The sequence below is a fragment of the Tachysurus vachellii genome, chromosome 2, assembly GCF_030014155.1.
Source record: "Tachysurus vachellii isolate PV-2020 chromosome 2, HZAU_Pvac_v1, whole genome shotgun sequence".
In the NCBI taxonomy this organism is placed as follows: Eukaryota; Metazoa; Chordata; class Actinopteri; order Siluriformes; family Bagridae; genus Tachysurus; species Tachysurus vachellii.
This window is the reverse complement of record NC_083461.1, coordinates 16,744,961-16,760,188: the sequence shown is the minus strand read 5'-3', so window position 1 is coordinate 16,760,188 and position 15,228 is coordinate 16,744,961. Positions and strand designations below refer to the sequence as shown.

Sequence of the window (15,228 nt, the reverse complement as noted above, 5' to 3'; positions counted from 1 at the left end):
AAAAAATAACACTTGTTGATATTCCTTACCTACACTGCATTAAAGCAATAAAACAACAACAAAATCTAAGTGAAAAAGGCAATGACAGGAAGAAGGTAAGAATAATGACATTAACAGAACATGAATGTCTCTTGCATCATCACAGCTCAATACTTCTGGGCAAGTTTCTAAAAGTGCTGGTGTGTGTGTGTGTGTGTGTGTTTGTTCTCTCAGGGGCCCTATAAAGTTCCTTCAGTTAGCAGACAGAAGGTCATGTTGTGATCCAGAGCATCTCACAGGTGCTCTGTGGGGTTAAAGGTCAGGAATATGAGAGCAGATCTTGGACTATTGACCATTTGTCCTGCCAGTCTGCTCTGAAACTTTGTGTGCTTTGCCAACACTGGCACATACTGTAACACAGAAGCCTGTAGCACGCTAAAATCACTCTCAAAAACTTCTCATTATATTAAGGACTAAGGTACAAACCTTTATCAAGCTATAACTATGGTCTTTCCGTGTCGGACATATTTACTTTTTAGTATATCTATTTATTTATTTATTTCATATATAGCCAAATATTCTCACATTTTTCTTTTGACCCTATATGTGGTCCTGTGTGTGATCGGTTATCCTCAATATTGATTATTTCTTACTTTATAGGATGTCATGCATTTCTTCTCATTGGGAGATTTTGCCACTGTACAGAAAAGCCAAAGATTTAGAGCTTGTTGAGATTATTTGTTTTCTAGCCCTAGCTCTCACCTCAGGATAACTTTGGCTTTCATATGTCAGGTACTTTCGGTATAGATTTAGGAATCCAGAAATAGGTAGAGATAGATCTATCCTAAAATGTTTCTGCAGCACACAATGGACTCTCTCAGAGTAAAATGATGTGGGGTTTTTAAATCCATCCAGACTAAAAGCACAGAAAACCTGTTTTACAGGCAGACACGGGAGCAGGAGACGCCTCCGGACTTCTTCTACTTCTCTGATTTTGAAAGACACAACGCAGAGATTGCAGCTTATCATCTGGACAGGTAAATATCCCTCACTCTGTTCTGTCAGTGTCAGGCATTTGGATGAATAAAATTGTGTTTACGTGTATGTGCTTGTGCTCATAAACGATTGCTGACATCTTTGAAGCCACATTTACAGTAGACTCCAGTAATAGTATAACAAACCGTTTACAACAAATTGCTGTCGATTCCTGAATTATTAAACAGTTTATCTCTGTATTTTGGCCCTTTTTAAATTGATGCCAAATTTCAAAAGTGAAGGTAATAGTTTAGATTAATACATTTATTGGACAGGATGTGAAAAGGGCTATGTACAAATATGTCATTTAAACTGGTTTGTTATATAGGACACATTGAATGCTTATGCATGCTGAAATAGTGAAACGTGAGCTTGAGGTGATGCTAATCTTTTGCATGAACCGTGAAAGAGTTCTTCTGTAATTCAAAATATTGCGTTTGACCTTGGTTAGGCTTTGGTAGTCCGCAGGGTTGCCAGGTCTGTGTTTTTTCCAGTGACTTATTTTATTATATAAGGGTGTGTGTTGTTTTTCCACATGGGTGTCATAAAAGTGTATCAGCATGAGAACAGTTGATCTTTTGCAGCTACAGTTTTTTTTTTTGTTTTTTTTTATATTTTATTAATTTATGTCTCATTTTTAAGGCTTCATTTGACTCAACCTCATATTTTATATTGATTTATTTATTTGAATGTGTGGTTTATTGATAAAAAAAATGGAAAATGACACAGGAAAATGACACCATTAGCAGTTTTACAGGTTTAGCCCTTTAGAACTTTAGGAATTTACTGTACAATGTCCTATTACAGTATAGATGTATATGTCTATGTGTTGTTTGCAGGATGTTCCAATGTGAAATCTGACATACATGTGTGAATGTATGCGTGTGTTATGTCGCATTTGTTGAGAGTAAAAAGCAACTGTGCGTGCGTGTGTGTGCGTGCGTCTGTGTTTTCGGGTGAGTAAACAGTCTGAACATAGAGCACAGAGGCCACCGTGACTCACTCAAAATCAATGCAACTCCATTTATAAACACCCACCAAGCTCACTACAAAACTATCCTATGTGCTTAAGGATGCGTACATATAGTATCAGCTTAATGCACTGGCATCACTGACGAAGTAAAACAGAGTGAAAAGATTTCAGGCAGTCTGTCAGTCATCTGTTATTGTTATTGTTATATGCCATCGTAGGTGTAAAACTCAATGATTCCTTTTGGGACGTGATTTCCCTTTTTATTGAATCGTCCTACCTCATATTAATTGTGTAGTTTATCTCACTGTTTGTTAGGTAATGCTATGAGCCTCTTGCGGTCTTCTTCATGTGGATTTGATTCTATTCTGCTTTGGATGAAATGTAACGATCGAGAGGGCCTAGCCCAGTACAGCTCAGTTCAACCTTCCTATGCTCTCTCCACACATCTGGCCCTCAGCTGTAACCTCTCATTGCCCACAGGCATGCGTGTGGGAAGAGAGAGGAAACCAAGAGCATGAAAAAGCCACCTTCCTTCTAAATATAAGATTGTCTGGGTTAGCCAAAAGTGCCGGTTTTTAGTTTGGTGTTGGTTGAATGCAGTATGGCTCAGTGAACCCTGTACTCTTCAGACACGACCTCCAGCATCATATCATTAATTATCTGACTTTAGTCAAAGGCGTTTGCTCATGGCCCTGGCCATAAACCGCTCCAAAGAAGACACTGAACCATTTTTCAGTTTCTCTCATGGCTCACACTGTGCTTAGACAGTGAAGCAGTATTTCCTCAACATGCACCCGCCTTCTGCTGCTCCTGTCAATGTGACTGAACAATTAGTAGCTTGGAGTACAGTCATCCCTCAGGCTCAGTCCATTAAATGTTTTTCAGGATGAATATTTAAAGTTGCTCAGTCAGCAGAAAGCCTCCTAGGAGTCTAAAATGAGGCACGCATGCTATTAGAGTGCCTATTAGAGTATGAATGGATGGAGGTGTTCTCATGGCATGGCAGGCTGCTTGTATGTTAGCGGCTCATAAAGACATTCTCAATAACTAGGCCATATACTGACTGATATCAGGTAAAGATTTTCATCTTTAAAAAAATATACATGGTTGCAGGATTTGATAAGGTGAACCAGTTTGATATTTTGATTTATTCCATGTGGAATTAATTCCTTTTGTATCATAGAATTCTTTTTCATGGGAATATTTTTTTATTCTGTTAAAACAATCAAAAGATCCAACATTTGCAACTCATTTCTCCAATCTTGCTGAATTATTTTCTCAGTCCAGATACCTAGGAAAGTAAACAGTGTGGCTAAAGCGCCCTCTAGTGGTGGCATCAAATGGAACACTCACTTTCACGGTTTCAATCATTCATTCATTCATTCATTCATTCATTCATTCATCTAAAGTAAACTCTTTATCCTAGTCAAATCACTTAATAATAAATCTTCATGTCAGACATGCTAGCTAATGACTTAATGCAAGTGTGTACAAGCACCTTAATAGGTTTGTGATTAAATGCAGTCCACTAAATGCTTTCAGTAACTGGTGACAGAATATGAGCTGTGAATATATGATGGACTGCAAGAGGTTCAGTGCATTATAATTTGCAATGAATTTTGGCCTTATTGCAAATGGTAAAAATTCTCTGATTTGTAACAGAATCTTGGATTTCCGCCGTGTTCCTCCAGTGGCTGGTAGGCTGGTGAATATGACGAAAGAAATTCGAGATGTAACTAGAGACAAAAAGCTGTGGAAAACCTTCTTCATCTCTCCAGGTACAGAGCACATTGTAAAACTCCCAAATGGTAAAAGGTGCTTTTATTCCACTCACACTCTGGCTCTTTTCGATTCTCCTTTTCTGTTTTATTATAGAAATACATTTAATATAATCACTCCTAACCATTTCAACTTGCTGTTCAAATCCAACCTTATGTACACACATCCAAATACTGTCTGCATTTACAGACTAATATCTCTTAATTAGCTATACTGATATAATCACTAGCATTTCTTCTTGGAATACACAAATTATACTAAATATGCAAAACCTCCAAATTGCACTGTATAATTTTTTATTTTTCATTTTTATTATTTAACAGAAACCTAAACTCCCCAGGAACAAAATAAATCAAATCCACTAAAAGCAGCTATTGTTGTATAATGTAAAGATGTAATGCATTTGGATGAACGTAACGTTAGGTGTTAAACGAGATCTTGCTATCAGTTGCTATAATGTGCGTCCATGCATAACACTGACACAGGATGAATACTGTAGGGCTAAATGTGTGTGTGTGCTGATGAACATGATAAAACACTGAGACACACTGACTGATCTACAGTATGACCTCACCTCAATTCCACATAAAAATAGGATTATTTGTATGTACTGAATTTGTACTGAATGTTGCAGTGGAATAAAATGCAGGTGTGATGGCATAAACTAGCACTAATGACCAAGTATTTAGTAAAACAGTACAGTGGACACTAGGTGGCAGTGTTGGTTTTTGGATTCTGACATTGCACAGCAATAAATAAATAAATAAATAAATAAATAAATAAATAAATACAGGCCAACGCAGTGCACCTTGAAAATTAATTTTTTTCCTATTAAATCTAAATTAAACTCATAAGTGTTGTATTTATTTTTTCCCCATTGTTTGAATTACACTAACCCTCTTTTTCTCATCCACAGCCAATAATATCTGCTTCTATGGTGAGTGCTCATACTACTGTTCCACTGAGCATGCTCTGTGTGGGAAGCCAGATCAGATTGAGGGATCTCTGGCAGCGTTCCTCCCAGACCTGGCCCTGGCCAAGCGCAAAACCTGGAGGAACCCCTGGAGACGCTCCTACCATAAGCGCAAGAAAGCTGAGTAAGAACAGCACCATTCGCTCCCTCTGTAAATCTGCAAAAATGACAGGGTTCACATTCAGTCTTATTCATTGCTATATGACTTAATATATAGATAATAGGGATAGATAATATAATAATATAATAATAATTATTATTGTTATTCTGTAGTAGTAGTAATAGTGGTGTAATATTTTATTTATTATTATTATTATTATTATTATTATTATTATTATTATTATTATTATTATTATTCCTCTTCTTATTGTTAATAATAATAAATACTTGTTATTTAGAATAATTAGTAATAATAATTAATAGAAAAGAAGGGAATTGGGCTTCCGTTTTTTAATAATAATAATAATAATAATAATAATAATATACATCTTGTTCAGGATTTTTCAGGCTTAGGCTTTATCTTTACTTTGAAGATTGATTGTATAAGCTTTATATTCAGATGGAGTACTGATGGTGTCTGATATGAGAAACATTTAGCTAGATAGCAGGAAATTGGTACACACACACACACACACACACACACACACACACACACACACACACACACACACACACACACACATATATATATATATATATATATATATATATATATATATATATATATATATATATATATATATATAAAGCCAAGAATCATTACAGGTGGAATCCAAGAAGCGTAGCAGGATCCTGAGTAAACAGAGTAAATATGAGCAGCCAGTGTTGCATGCCATTCTCATGTTACTGAACAGTAGCAATATACTTGTTCAAACAGATCCTGCATTTTTACCTCAGATCAGTCTCGATAATGGGCTGTAATGAGTTCCGTGTGTGTGCCTAGGTGGGAGGTGGATCCTGACTACTGCGAGGAGGTGAAACAAACTCCCCCGTATGACAGCGGCACTCGTCTGCTGGACATCATGGACATGACCATCTTTGACTTCCTTATGGGTAAGAGCACTCTCTTGGTTTTGATGCTAGATCAAATTTCACATATTTAGATGAATCATAATCCTAAATAATAATTGATGTTCATTAAAGGGAACATGGACCGGCATCACTATGAGACTTTTGAGAAGTTTGGAAATGAGACCTTTATTATTCACCTTGATAACGGAAGAGGGTGAGACGAGTCTCCTCTTTGTTTCATATTCAGCAGAATTGAACAGAAATGCATTTTTATTTAAAACTATGAACTGTAGTTTTCAGTATGTAAATACTGAGATTAGGTACTAAAATATATGTAAAGAGCACAGAGGGATTCATTTTTCTTTCTGATTTCAGATTTGGCAAACATTCCCATGATGAAGTCTCGATTCTGGCACCTTTGAGTCAGTGCTGCAGGTTAGTCATAAATATTTTATATATTATTTGTGTTACACTTTGCTGTAGTTTGATGCCTGAAACTAGAATATGGAAAATTTTGATAATTTATTTAGACAGTTTTTTTGTTAGTATAACTGACACATCTGCACAGTTGTTGCAGTAGTCATAATGTTCTACCATCAATCCATGTAATATAAGGATTTTTATATTTTCTATATATTTTTTTTCTTTTTGCTTGTACAGGTATTTTTAATTTAACTGTTTTTATTCTATTTTTAATTCTACTTTTATGATACACTTTACACTACATGCTGTACTATGTATGACTGTGTGGCATAAAATTGAAATTTGAAGATCGTATAATATAAAGGCATCGATTTTGAGCTCCTGTGAATAAATGCTTGTGAAAATATGGGAATACCTTTAACCTGACATTCTTTCAGCATTAAATATTGAAACATTTCAAAAATACACATTATTTTTATGCTTTAAGAGTTGAAAAAAAGGTTTAAAAAAACAGCAGTGAGGCCCTTTTCATAGCTGTTACGCGTGGCTTGTCATGCGGTCTGGCTATATAATTACTGAATGATCATGTGCATTTCAACAGAGTAAAGAAGTCGACTCACTTGCGGCTGCAGCTGCTGGCTAAAGAGGAATACAAGCTGGGCGTTCTCATGGAGGAGTCACTGCAGAGAGACTCACTGACCCCTATCCTCATCCTTCCCCACCTGGAGGCCATGGACCGCCGTCTGCGCCTCGTGCTGCAGGTGTTAGCTGACTGCATCGAGAAAGAAGGCTATAGCAGTGTGGTGGAGGACGATATGACATCAGAAAGAATGGACAAAGCCTCAGCTCCTCTGAGGTAGTAGGTCTGGACTAATTGGTCTTCTGGCTTTCCAACTCTTCTCAGCAGACAAGGAACTTCTCACGAGGGAAGCTCTCGAAGATGACTTTTCTGAATTCAGTGAATTCCAAAGACTCCGTCCGCAATCGGTGGACCATGTCTGTGGTGTTAAAGACATACATGTGGACAACATGTGCATCGCTGCCTGAGTATGTGGACATTTGTGTCTTAATGCAGTATAACAGAGGCTTTTATTCTTGCTCTTTATGGCAAAGAAGAACTGTGCATTTAAGAGAGGTTTCTTTTTTTAAGTCAAAGAGCTTTGAGTGGAGTGCAGGTTAGCTCCAATAGGTGTAGATGCCAATAATTATTTATTAAGTTTTATATTTATTTTCGAGAATTGTTTGACCAACTTCTTATGTCGGTACAGAAAAGACAGATGGATTCAGAGAAAACTTTAATGAAATTTCAGTGTTTGTGATAGCATTTAGTAAGTGATTGTTTTGTGTATTAAAGACATTCCTGATATAGGCTGTTGGATACCAAGAAAATGCTACTTATCACTCTCTCAATATCAATAAATCACATTAATGCAATCTGTATGATCACCTGAAAGGGTTTTTTTTAGCAAATATAATTATAAATATAATTAGAGGGAGACTGTCTAATATTGTGAGTACTGAGTGTGTTTGTTTATAAGACAAGCTGGACTGACATACAGAACACACAGTAAATAAATTACATCAGAATTATTAGAGGTAAATACTTGAATAAACCAGCATTCTTTGTGTTTTTACCTTGAGCTTTAGCTTACATGTATAACAGTGGTACACACACTCATTTGCATCCGCATTTATCAGACTCTCTCCATATTATTCATTTTGACTGGTTTTGCGATATTTCAACAGGCTTTGTATAAACTGTAGTGTGATCATGCTAGGCTGGATTGCTGCTATGTCAGAACACAAACGTTTAGGATTTCGGAGCAAGCAGTGTACTGAGATATGCGAGGCTGTGCAGGAAAAACACTCTTTTTCTGGCTTTCCTTCTCTGTCTCACTCTCACTTGCTCAAAAGGCTTTTATTTTATTCAGCAAAGCACCATTTCCTGTTTATAATACCATTTATTTACAGATTTTTATCACATTTATTTCCAATATATTTTAAAATGCTGGTTTCAACATGATTTATAAGCCTTGTATTTACTTTACCATTATTTGCTGTTTTTTTTTTTCTTCAAGGAGGAGTGAACTTGGCTTTTAATTTACAAAGTCTTTAAACTGCACTAGAGCATATTTCAGTATCTGCTGGGAAAAAAAAGGCCTGTACATATTATGTGAATTTATTACCTGTGCAATCTTAGAAATACTTGAACATGTGGGTTCTATATAAATGGGTTAGATGACTAAATGCTGGCATTCATTGCCAAATTAAGATAATTTGTAACATTCACTACATTTTTTTACAGTGTTCCTGTTGAGTTCAGTCAGAAATATCACTAACATATGAACTTTACAGATCCATACATACGTTTTAATTGCACCGTTTTTGTGTAAGGATTCTTTTTCATCTTAAAGTGCAATAAACTGACCATTGCAGCACATCTGAGTACAGTGTACTGACATGCTGTAGCTGTCCTGAACTTAATCAATTATTGTTATAGTTATTAGTGTTATATTCCATAACATATTTTATTTCATTGAAATTTTCGACAGGCAGGAAAACCAGGAGCTTATCTTCATGCTTATCACAATAAACCATGTAGGGCGGTGCAGTGACCAGATGCAGTAATTTTCCGGATGACTAGTGTTTGCCTTGAAGTCTTTAGTCTCTTATACAGAAATCTGTAATCTAAGTGTTCAATGTAAATTAAAGTAAAACTCCTCTCTGAAACATACATGTTTGTATTAAAATACTGTATGTGCTGTATAGCAATGCAAGTGCCAATTACTGCAGTATTTTTCTTACCCCTGTTAGAAGTTATCTTTGGCATCATAGGGGGACATTGATAACAGTTACAATGGCAATTAATATGAATAAAAAGCAAGTCTATTCTAAACATAAGCAATAACAGTAAGGTGACTCTGTTAGCTCTTAGGAGGTGGAATGAACTTCCCCTAGGGGTCTGGACAGCTGAGTCACTGGCTATTTTCCTACGACGGTTGAAAACCTACTTATTCATGGAACATTCAACTAGAACTACCTTCCCTGTTTGTTGCATATATGTTTATAAAAACAAAAAAACAAACAAAAAAACAACAACAGTGTTTTAGACTCACCGTATCTTAAGTATGTAACCTAGTGAACCAGAGTTAATGCATCCAATGATAGGGACTTAAGCACGTCTGTACGTTGCTCTGGATAAAGACGTCTGCCAAATGCTGTAAATGTAAATGTCCTAAAAACACAAGAGAAACACGTCAATTTAGCAACATTCATGTCATATTATGAGGAAATTCATGAGTAGACAGCAAATGTTGGACACTCCAGAGACTCATCTCAGCTAGTCAGAGATACACAAAGATGACAAGCACTAAGGTGCTGATGGTGGTATGGACATGAAAATTGAATCTACAGAGAATGATCTCTTTGAACAGCACCTACAGATGAGAAAGTGTGAGAGCTGAACAGACTAAAGGACTAAAACACTGTTGCATTACTCTGTTGGTAGACATGTAGGAAGAGTTCAAATAATTATAAACATTGAATACAAGCTGTTACGGGTGGAGTTTTCCTATATATGTCCTCAGTTTGAAATAAATGTGTTGGAGTGGAGGTTTATTCCCCAATACCACAAATTCTTAAACACTTGGTATAACAAAGTATTATTTGAGTTATGATGACCTCCACATGCCCTTAGCCGAGGGAACTTGTGTCTAACTTCAGAGACACAACAATCCTTACAGTGGACGGAAACAGAGCAGAAAGTAAAGTCCCTTGGGACAGCTAGAAGTCAGTAATCGCGATCAGACAAGCTGCAGTCACCAAGCAGAGGAAAGAGCGACATGGGAACGCAGCACAACATGCGCTGTTACATGTGGTTGCCAGATTGAACGATTAAACAGCTGACAATAACCTTGGGAAGCTTGGTTTTATTATTCCATCTTATGTCGATTATCTGTCTATTGTTTTGCACGGCGCATAAAAGTGTCATTCCGCAACATTGTAGTAAATTTGGAGTAAAAGAAGGAACTGGAAAAGAAGATCTGTCAACCCAAACATTCCTGATTCACATCTTTTTTAAGCATCCAAACGAGCGAAATGTTTTCTATGCATTTTAAAATGACCGACTTATCTAAAATTTTAGAAATTATTTTGTGCGATGTGATGATTCTGATATGTGTTCAGGACGGACATACACATCTACGGCTCCTTCCTCTCTAGTGCATGTCAGATACACCAGAAAATCTAATGAAATGTTTTCAAGAAAGCTGGCCGCAAACAAATACCCAACTTTTGTGTTGAGAATGAAATACAAGCGACGTGAGGCGCTGCTGACATGCATTGCGCACGTGTGTGTGCGCGCGCAGTAGCAGCAGCATCCCTGTCAGATTGGAGGCCACACACGCAGTCGTGCCGCCGCAGGCTGTTTGCTGGCCTCACAGTAAACCCTGGTCCCTCATCTGGTCCGTTCAGGCTCCTTTTGAACACACACGTCCTCCCGTTTAGTCACGGAAACGCAATTTGTGCTCATTACACAGCATTATAGATTACATCTCTACGGAACTCCGTTGGCTGCTGGAAGATTTGTGCGATTCGCAAAACACACAAACTGAGTGAAGAAGCTGAAAACACTGGAGAACCGCTCACTCACTCACCTCCTGTGTGTTTGTTACAGGGCCTGAGACGGTGTTTAGTCACTATGGAGTGGCTCAAGGTGTTTATAAAAAAGCGTGAGGAAAGAAAGACTGTTTTTAAGTAGGACTGGACCACCCAGAGTCCCGGAGTGAGTGTGAGGGTGTTTGCAGGCTCCCGCCATTAAAGGCCTTTTACAGCAGCAGCGGTACACAGAGGGGGGGAGGAGGGAGTGGGGGGATAAGGGGAGGTGTGTGAAGGGAGAGGGTGAGAGATGGGGGGTGAGAGAAGGGGAGGTGTGTGGGGAGAGCAAGGGAGGTGTGTGTGGGGAGAGAGGGGGTGGGGGTGGGTTCCACCACATTAGGGCAACACCGAAGTATGCTCAGTTCACCAACTTCCCTTCTGCCCTCAACAGCCCTGAATTATACTGAATTACCATCGCAGGTGACTTTCCATCCTGCACTTCACACAATGTTCGACAATTCACAGTATCCCTACAACTGCTTTAATTATGATGGAGATTATCCTTCCTGTGGCACTGAGGAGGAGAAGAAAGTGTGCAGACCTGCTTACAGGTATTTGTTTTTGGTTTCTTCTTAAATCCATTTATTATTATTATTATTATTATTATTATTATTATTATTATTATTATTATTATTATTATTATTATTATTATTATCTGATGTTTTGTTGCTGTTAACATTATTATACTAAAATTATACTGATTATTATAACTGCTCTAGTACTTCTAATATTTTACTTATTATTTCTAATTAACCTTTGTTAAAAATGAATGTAATCAATTCAAGTAACAACAGCAATAATAATATAATAGTATATAATAATAATAATAATATAATTATTACACAATTGTGCAATTTAATTATTGTAATCATTACTAATTCTTTAAATATTACTACTTTAAATATGAAAATTGCTTGTATTAATCATAATACTACAAATTAGCTGATTAATATAACAATTTTGATTACTAGGTAAGTTGAGATTAAGTTCATAAAATGTTAGTCCAACCATAATATAAGTATTGCTGTTGGAAACTGGAATTTTCACTTTTTTTATGAGTCAAAAAGAGTGTGAACGGTGCAACTATTATTCATGGACATTAAAAGTTTATGTGTAAAAGTAAGCAGCTCACTTATCCAAACTGTAAGAGTAATTATTTACGCTGAAATTTTTTTAACATTCGCTTAGTGCTTTCACCCAGGAGTTGAAACCTCTGCCGCTATTAAATGTGTCTTTCTCTCATCAAACGTGTCTTTCTCTCTTCATCTCTCAGTTACATTGCGCTGATAGCCATGGCCATACAGCAGAGTCCAGAGAACAAAGTCACGCTATCGGGCATCTATGAGTTCATCATGAAAAGATTCCCTTATTACAGATCCAACCAGAGAGCCTGGCAAAACTCCATCCGCCATAATCTCTCCCTCAACAGCTGCTTTATAAAGGTAAGAAGAGTGCCAAAATTTTATACAGCAGAAACTCATGCCAAGATGAAATTAAATTAAATAAAAATGTGCTAAGTAGTGGGTGTACTTTTGTTGAACTTTTGTTACATGGCTTGTACTTGTGTAACAAGCACTTGTGTTTAATTGAGTTTAAAGAGTTTTACCCTCTGAACTTTTTTTACCTAACTGACCTGATTAACTAACCTACACACACACACACACACAAATCTGTTTTCTTTAGGTACCTCGCACTGAAGGCAATGAGAAGGGGAAGGGAAATTACTGGACTTTTGCCATAGGCTGTGAGTCCATGCTGGACCTCTTCGAAAATGGTAACTTTCGACGGCGGCGACGGCGACGACGTAACTTAAGCCTGGGCTTCAGGGAGCCTTCTGAACCTTTCAGCCCCATGGACCCCCAACAGAATGCCCCGGTGCAGTCCCTTCATCCTGATTCCTTTTGTCCAGAGAGTTCAAACCACAGAGTGGACCAGCGCAACCCTCCACTCAGCAAACCAGAGCCGGAGATCAAATTCAGCATCGACTACATCCTGTCCACGCCAGACCCCTCACCAGGGTTTAGACCTCCACACAGCGGATCTGCAGGAGCCATGATACAGCACCTGGAGCCTCAGCAGCTCAACCTGCACTTCTGGACCCTGTGAACTACACAGTCTAAAAAACTGGGAAAAAAAATCATGAAACCTCACAGAACTTTTTTAAGTTGTGGTGCAAATTAGTTGGGACAATAATGTGATGATGATGGTGTCAAGTTCATATTTTCGAGATCAATCCTTAATCACAATGTAGGGACAGAGAATATGGCTTGGACTACTACTCATGGTACAGTGGATTTTTTTTTTGCCTTGTTCATTAGGCATGTTACTAAAATTCTATCATCTCTCTATACAAACATTTCCGATTATCGGAAGTAAAGTTTGTTTGCAACGGAAGAATAGACATAAAGGAAGTTTTGCTGTAGTTCACTCACATATCTTTCGAGTGTTAAAGGTAATGACAGCATATTCCTATGCTTTATTATTGTGCTGACAGTGACATATAATTGATGTATTATTATATGATCAATTTGTTTCCTTAGCTTGTTTGAAATCATTTCCAGACCTAAGCTTATCACAGCACATTATGTGGACTGTTGGGGTTTATTTAATGTGTTTAACCTGCCTTTGGAGTTTAAACGTTCAGTATTGCACCCCCTCTTGGAGAAGAGCTGAGGTGCCGTATTGTTTGCACATTTCAGCGTTTAAATTATATATAATTTCCCCTGACGCTCACTGCTCTGTCAGACATTTATAGATGGACCATATCTCATTTGCCGACAAAAAAAAAAAAATCTTTTTAAGCTGACCCTTTTATTGTTTTACAGGAGGGTTGTGTTCCCTAATTACACACACTAAAGCTTTCTTCCTATTATATCCTGTGCACAGAGGACAGATTTCAACTTAATAATCGCTGTAACATGTAATATTGAGCTTTTGTCATCATTCAGTAGGTTAGAAGAAAGTGAAAGAACCTTTTTTTGTGCAATACCACCACCATAGAGTATGTGTGTACTACAGTAATTATATTGTATTTCATATTGTATATAATCTGCATACCTGCTTTCTGGAAACAAAAAAAAAACATCAGCTAACATCAGATCAGACACTTAAAACAAATCGCTAATCAGGTTGTAGATGAATGCTAATTTGAAAACTACCTTAATCTAATGGAAATATTGAAACAAAAGACACAGGACATCGAATTTATCTGCCTTTTTATTGTCATAATACAAAAAAGATATAAACTTAACTAAACAAAGAACAAGTACAATATACCTTAAATGAATAAAATCTGCATTAAGCATAGCATTGAGTTTGGCTTAATGAATATATTTTTCTTCAATAAACAGCTGCTTACTGAAAACTGTAAAACAGCATCAGTCCTAACAAAGATTATTACAATAAAAGTGTCAGAACAGTTCATGTTAAAGATTTAAAATATGTCAGTCTTTGTATTTTAAATTCTGTATTTCCATGACATGGTAATTAACATGCTGCCAAACCAGTGCGGTCTAACCTTCTCCGAATCCGACTAATCTCTGTGACTGACCTTTTCCTTTGTGCTGAAACAGAGTCTCTCTCAATTTGATCCGCCGCTCTATTAGAATACATATCATTCATAACAGTGCACGCTTAAAATGGAAGCCTGTTAACATTTATTTTCCTTCTAAGGTGTATCAATCATAGCGTTTGTGCTAGAGAGGGGACATTTTTCAATTTAACCTTTATATTATAGTGTGACTACATCAGGAAGGTTTCGAGACACTTACCATGAGTGGCATTTAATATAGTATTACACTTGCAAGGTTAGCAGGAGATGTGACCTTATTCAAATCCTGCTGCCACTACAACACCACTCCCAATGCAATTATAATTAAATGCCTTATGCCGGCTTGCAAATCCCCTGATCGATCATTGATATTAATGTTAATATTGCACTGCCCCCAGCCCCTGTCTTGCAGTAGAACTGTTATGGATCAGCAGGTTTCTATTAACAGAGCTGTTGATGTTGTGGGCTGTGGTGTGGATATATTTGGGTAAATTAACTTAGCATAAAGTGCTCCAAGGCCTGGGCTTTAAAAAAACAAAAAACAACAAAAAAAAACAAAGCCATGAGCCGCGATAGACTCTTTCTTTATGGTGTCATCTTAAGATCACCATGTGTAGAAATGCCATGTCATGATTCACAACAGATTTATTGATTTTCCTAACAATTTAAATATGGATTGTTTTGCTTTTATTCTATGCAAATAAAATGTGTTTTTTCATAATATTATAGTATTTATTTTTTTTTTTTGCATAACATCATTTCATGTGGTACCAAGTATGACATGGGTGAAATTAGGAGCTTAGGGCAGAGTAAACAGAATGGAGAGAGAGGCAATTGGGAAATCAGCGG

General features: G+C 37.0%; 2 protein-coding genes across 2 annotated transcripts in view; both read left to right on the top strand.

Moving 5' to 3' along the window:
- fam20cb (FAM20C golgi associated secretory pathway kinase b) overlaps positions 1-8,611 on the top strand; it is a 31,795-nt gene extending 23,184 nt beyond the window's left edge. Inside the window, exons 4-10 of the mRNA XM_060860332.1 lie at positions 924-1,016; positions 3,650-3,765; positions 4,683-4,863; positions 5,683-5,792; positions 5,883-5,964; positions 6,126-6,185; positions 6,775-8,611. Coding sequence (XP_060716315.1) covers positions 924-1,016; positions 3,650-3,765; positions 4,683-4,863; positions 5,683-5,792; positions 5,883-5,964; positions 6,126-6,185; positions 6,775-7,033 — 901 coding nt within the window. The 3' untranslated portion in view covers positions 7,034-8,611. The remainder of the gene's footprint in view (positions 1-923; positions 1,017-3,649; positions 3,766-4,682; positions 4,864-5,682; positions 5,793-5,882; positions 5,965-6,125; positions 6,186-6,774) is intronic.
- Positions 8,612-11,181: 2,570 nt separating this feature from the next.
- foxl3 (forkhead box L3) lies at positions 11,182-14,940 on the top strand. The gene is made up of 3 exons (XM_060890572.1): positions 11,182-11,380; positions 12,103-12,271; positions 12,513-14,940. The coding sequence occupies exons 1-3, from the start codon at positions 11,184-11,186 to the stop codon at positions 12,933-12,935; spliced, it is 789 nt and encodes a 262-aa protein (XP_060746555.1). The 5' UTR covers positions 11,182-11,183; the 3' UTR covers positions 12,936-14,940.
- Positions 14,941-15,228: the final 288 nt, after the last annotated feature.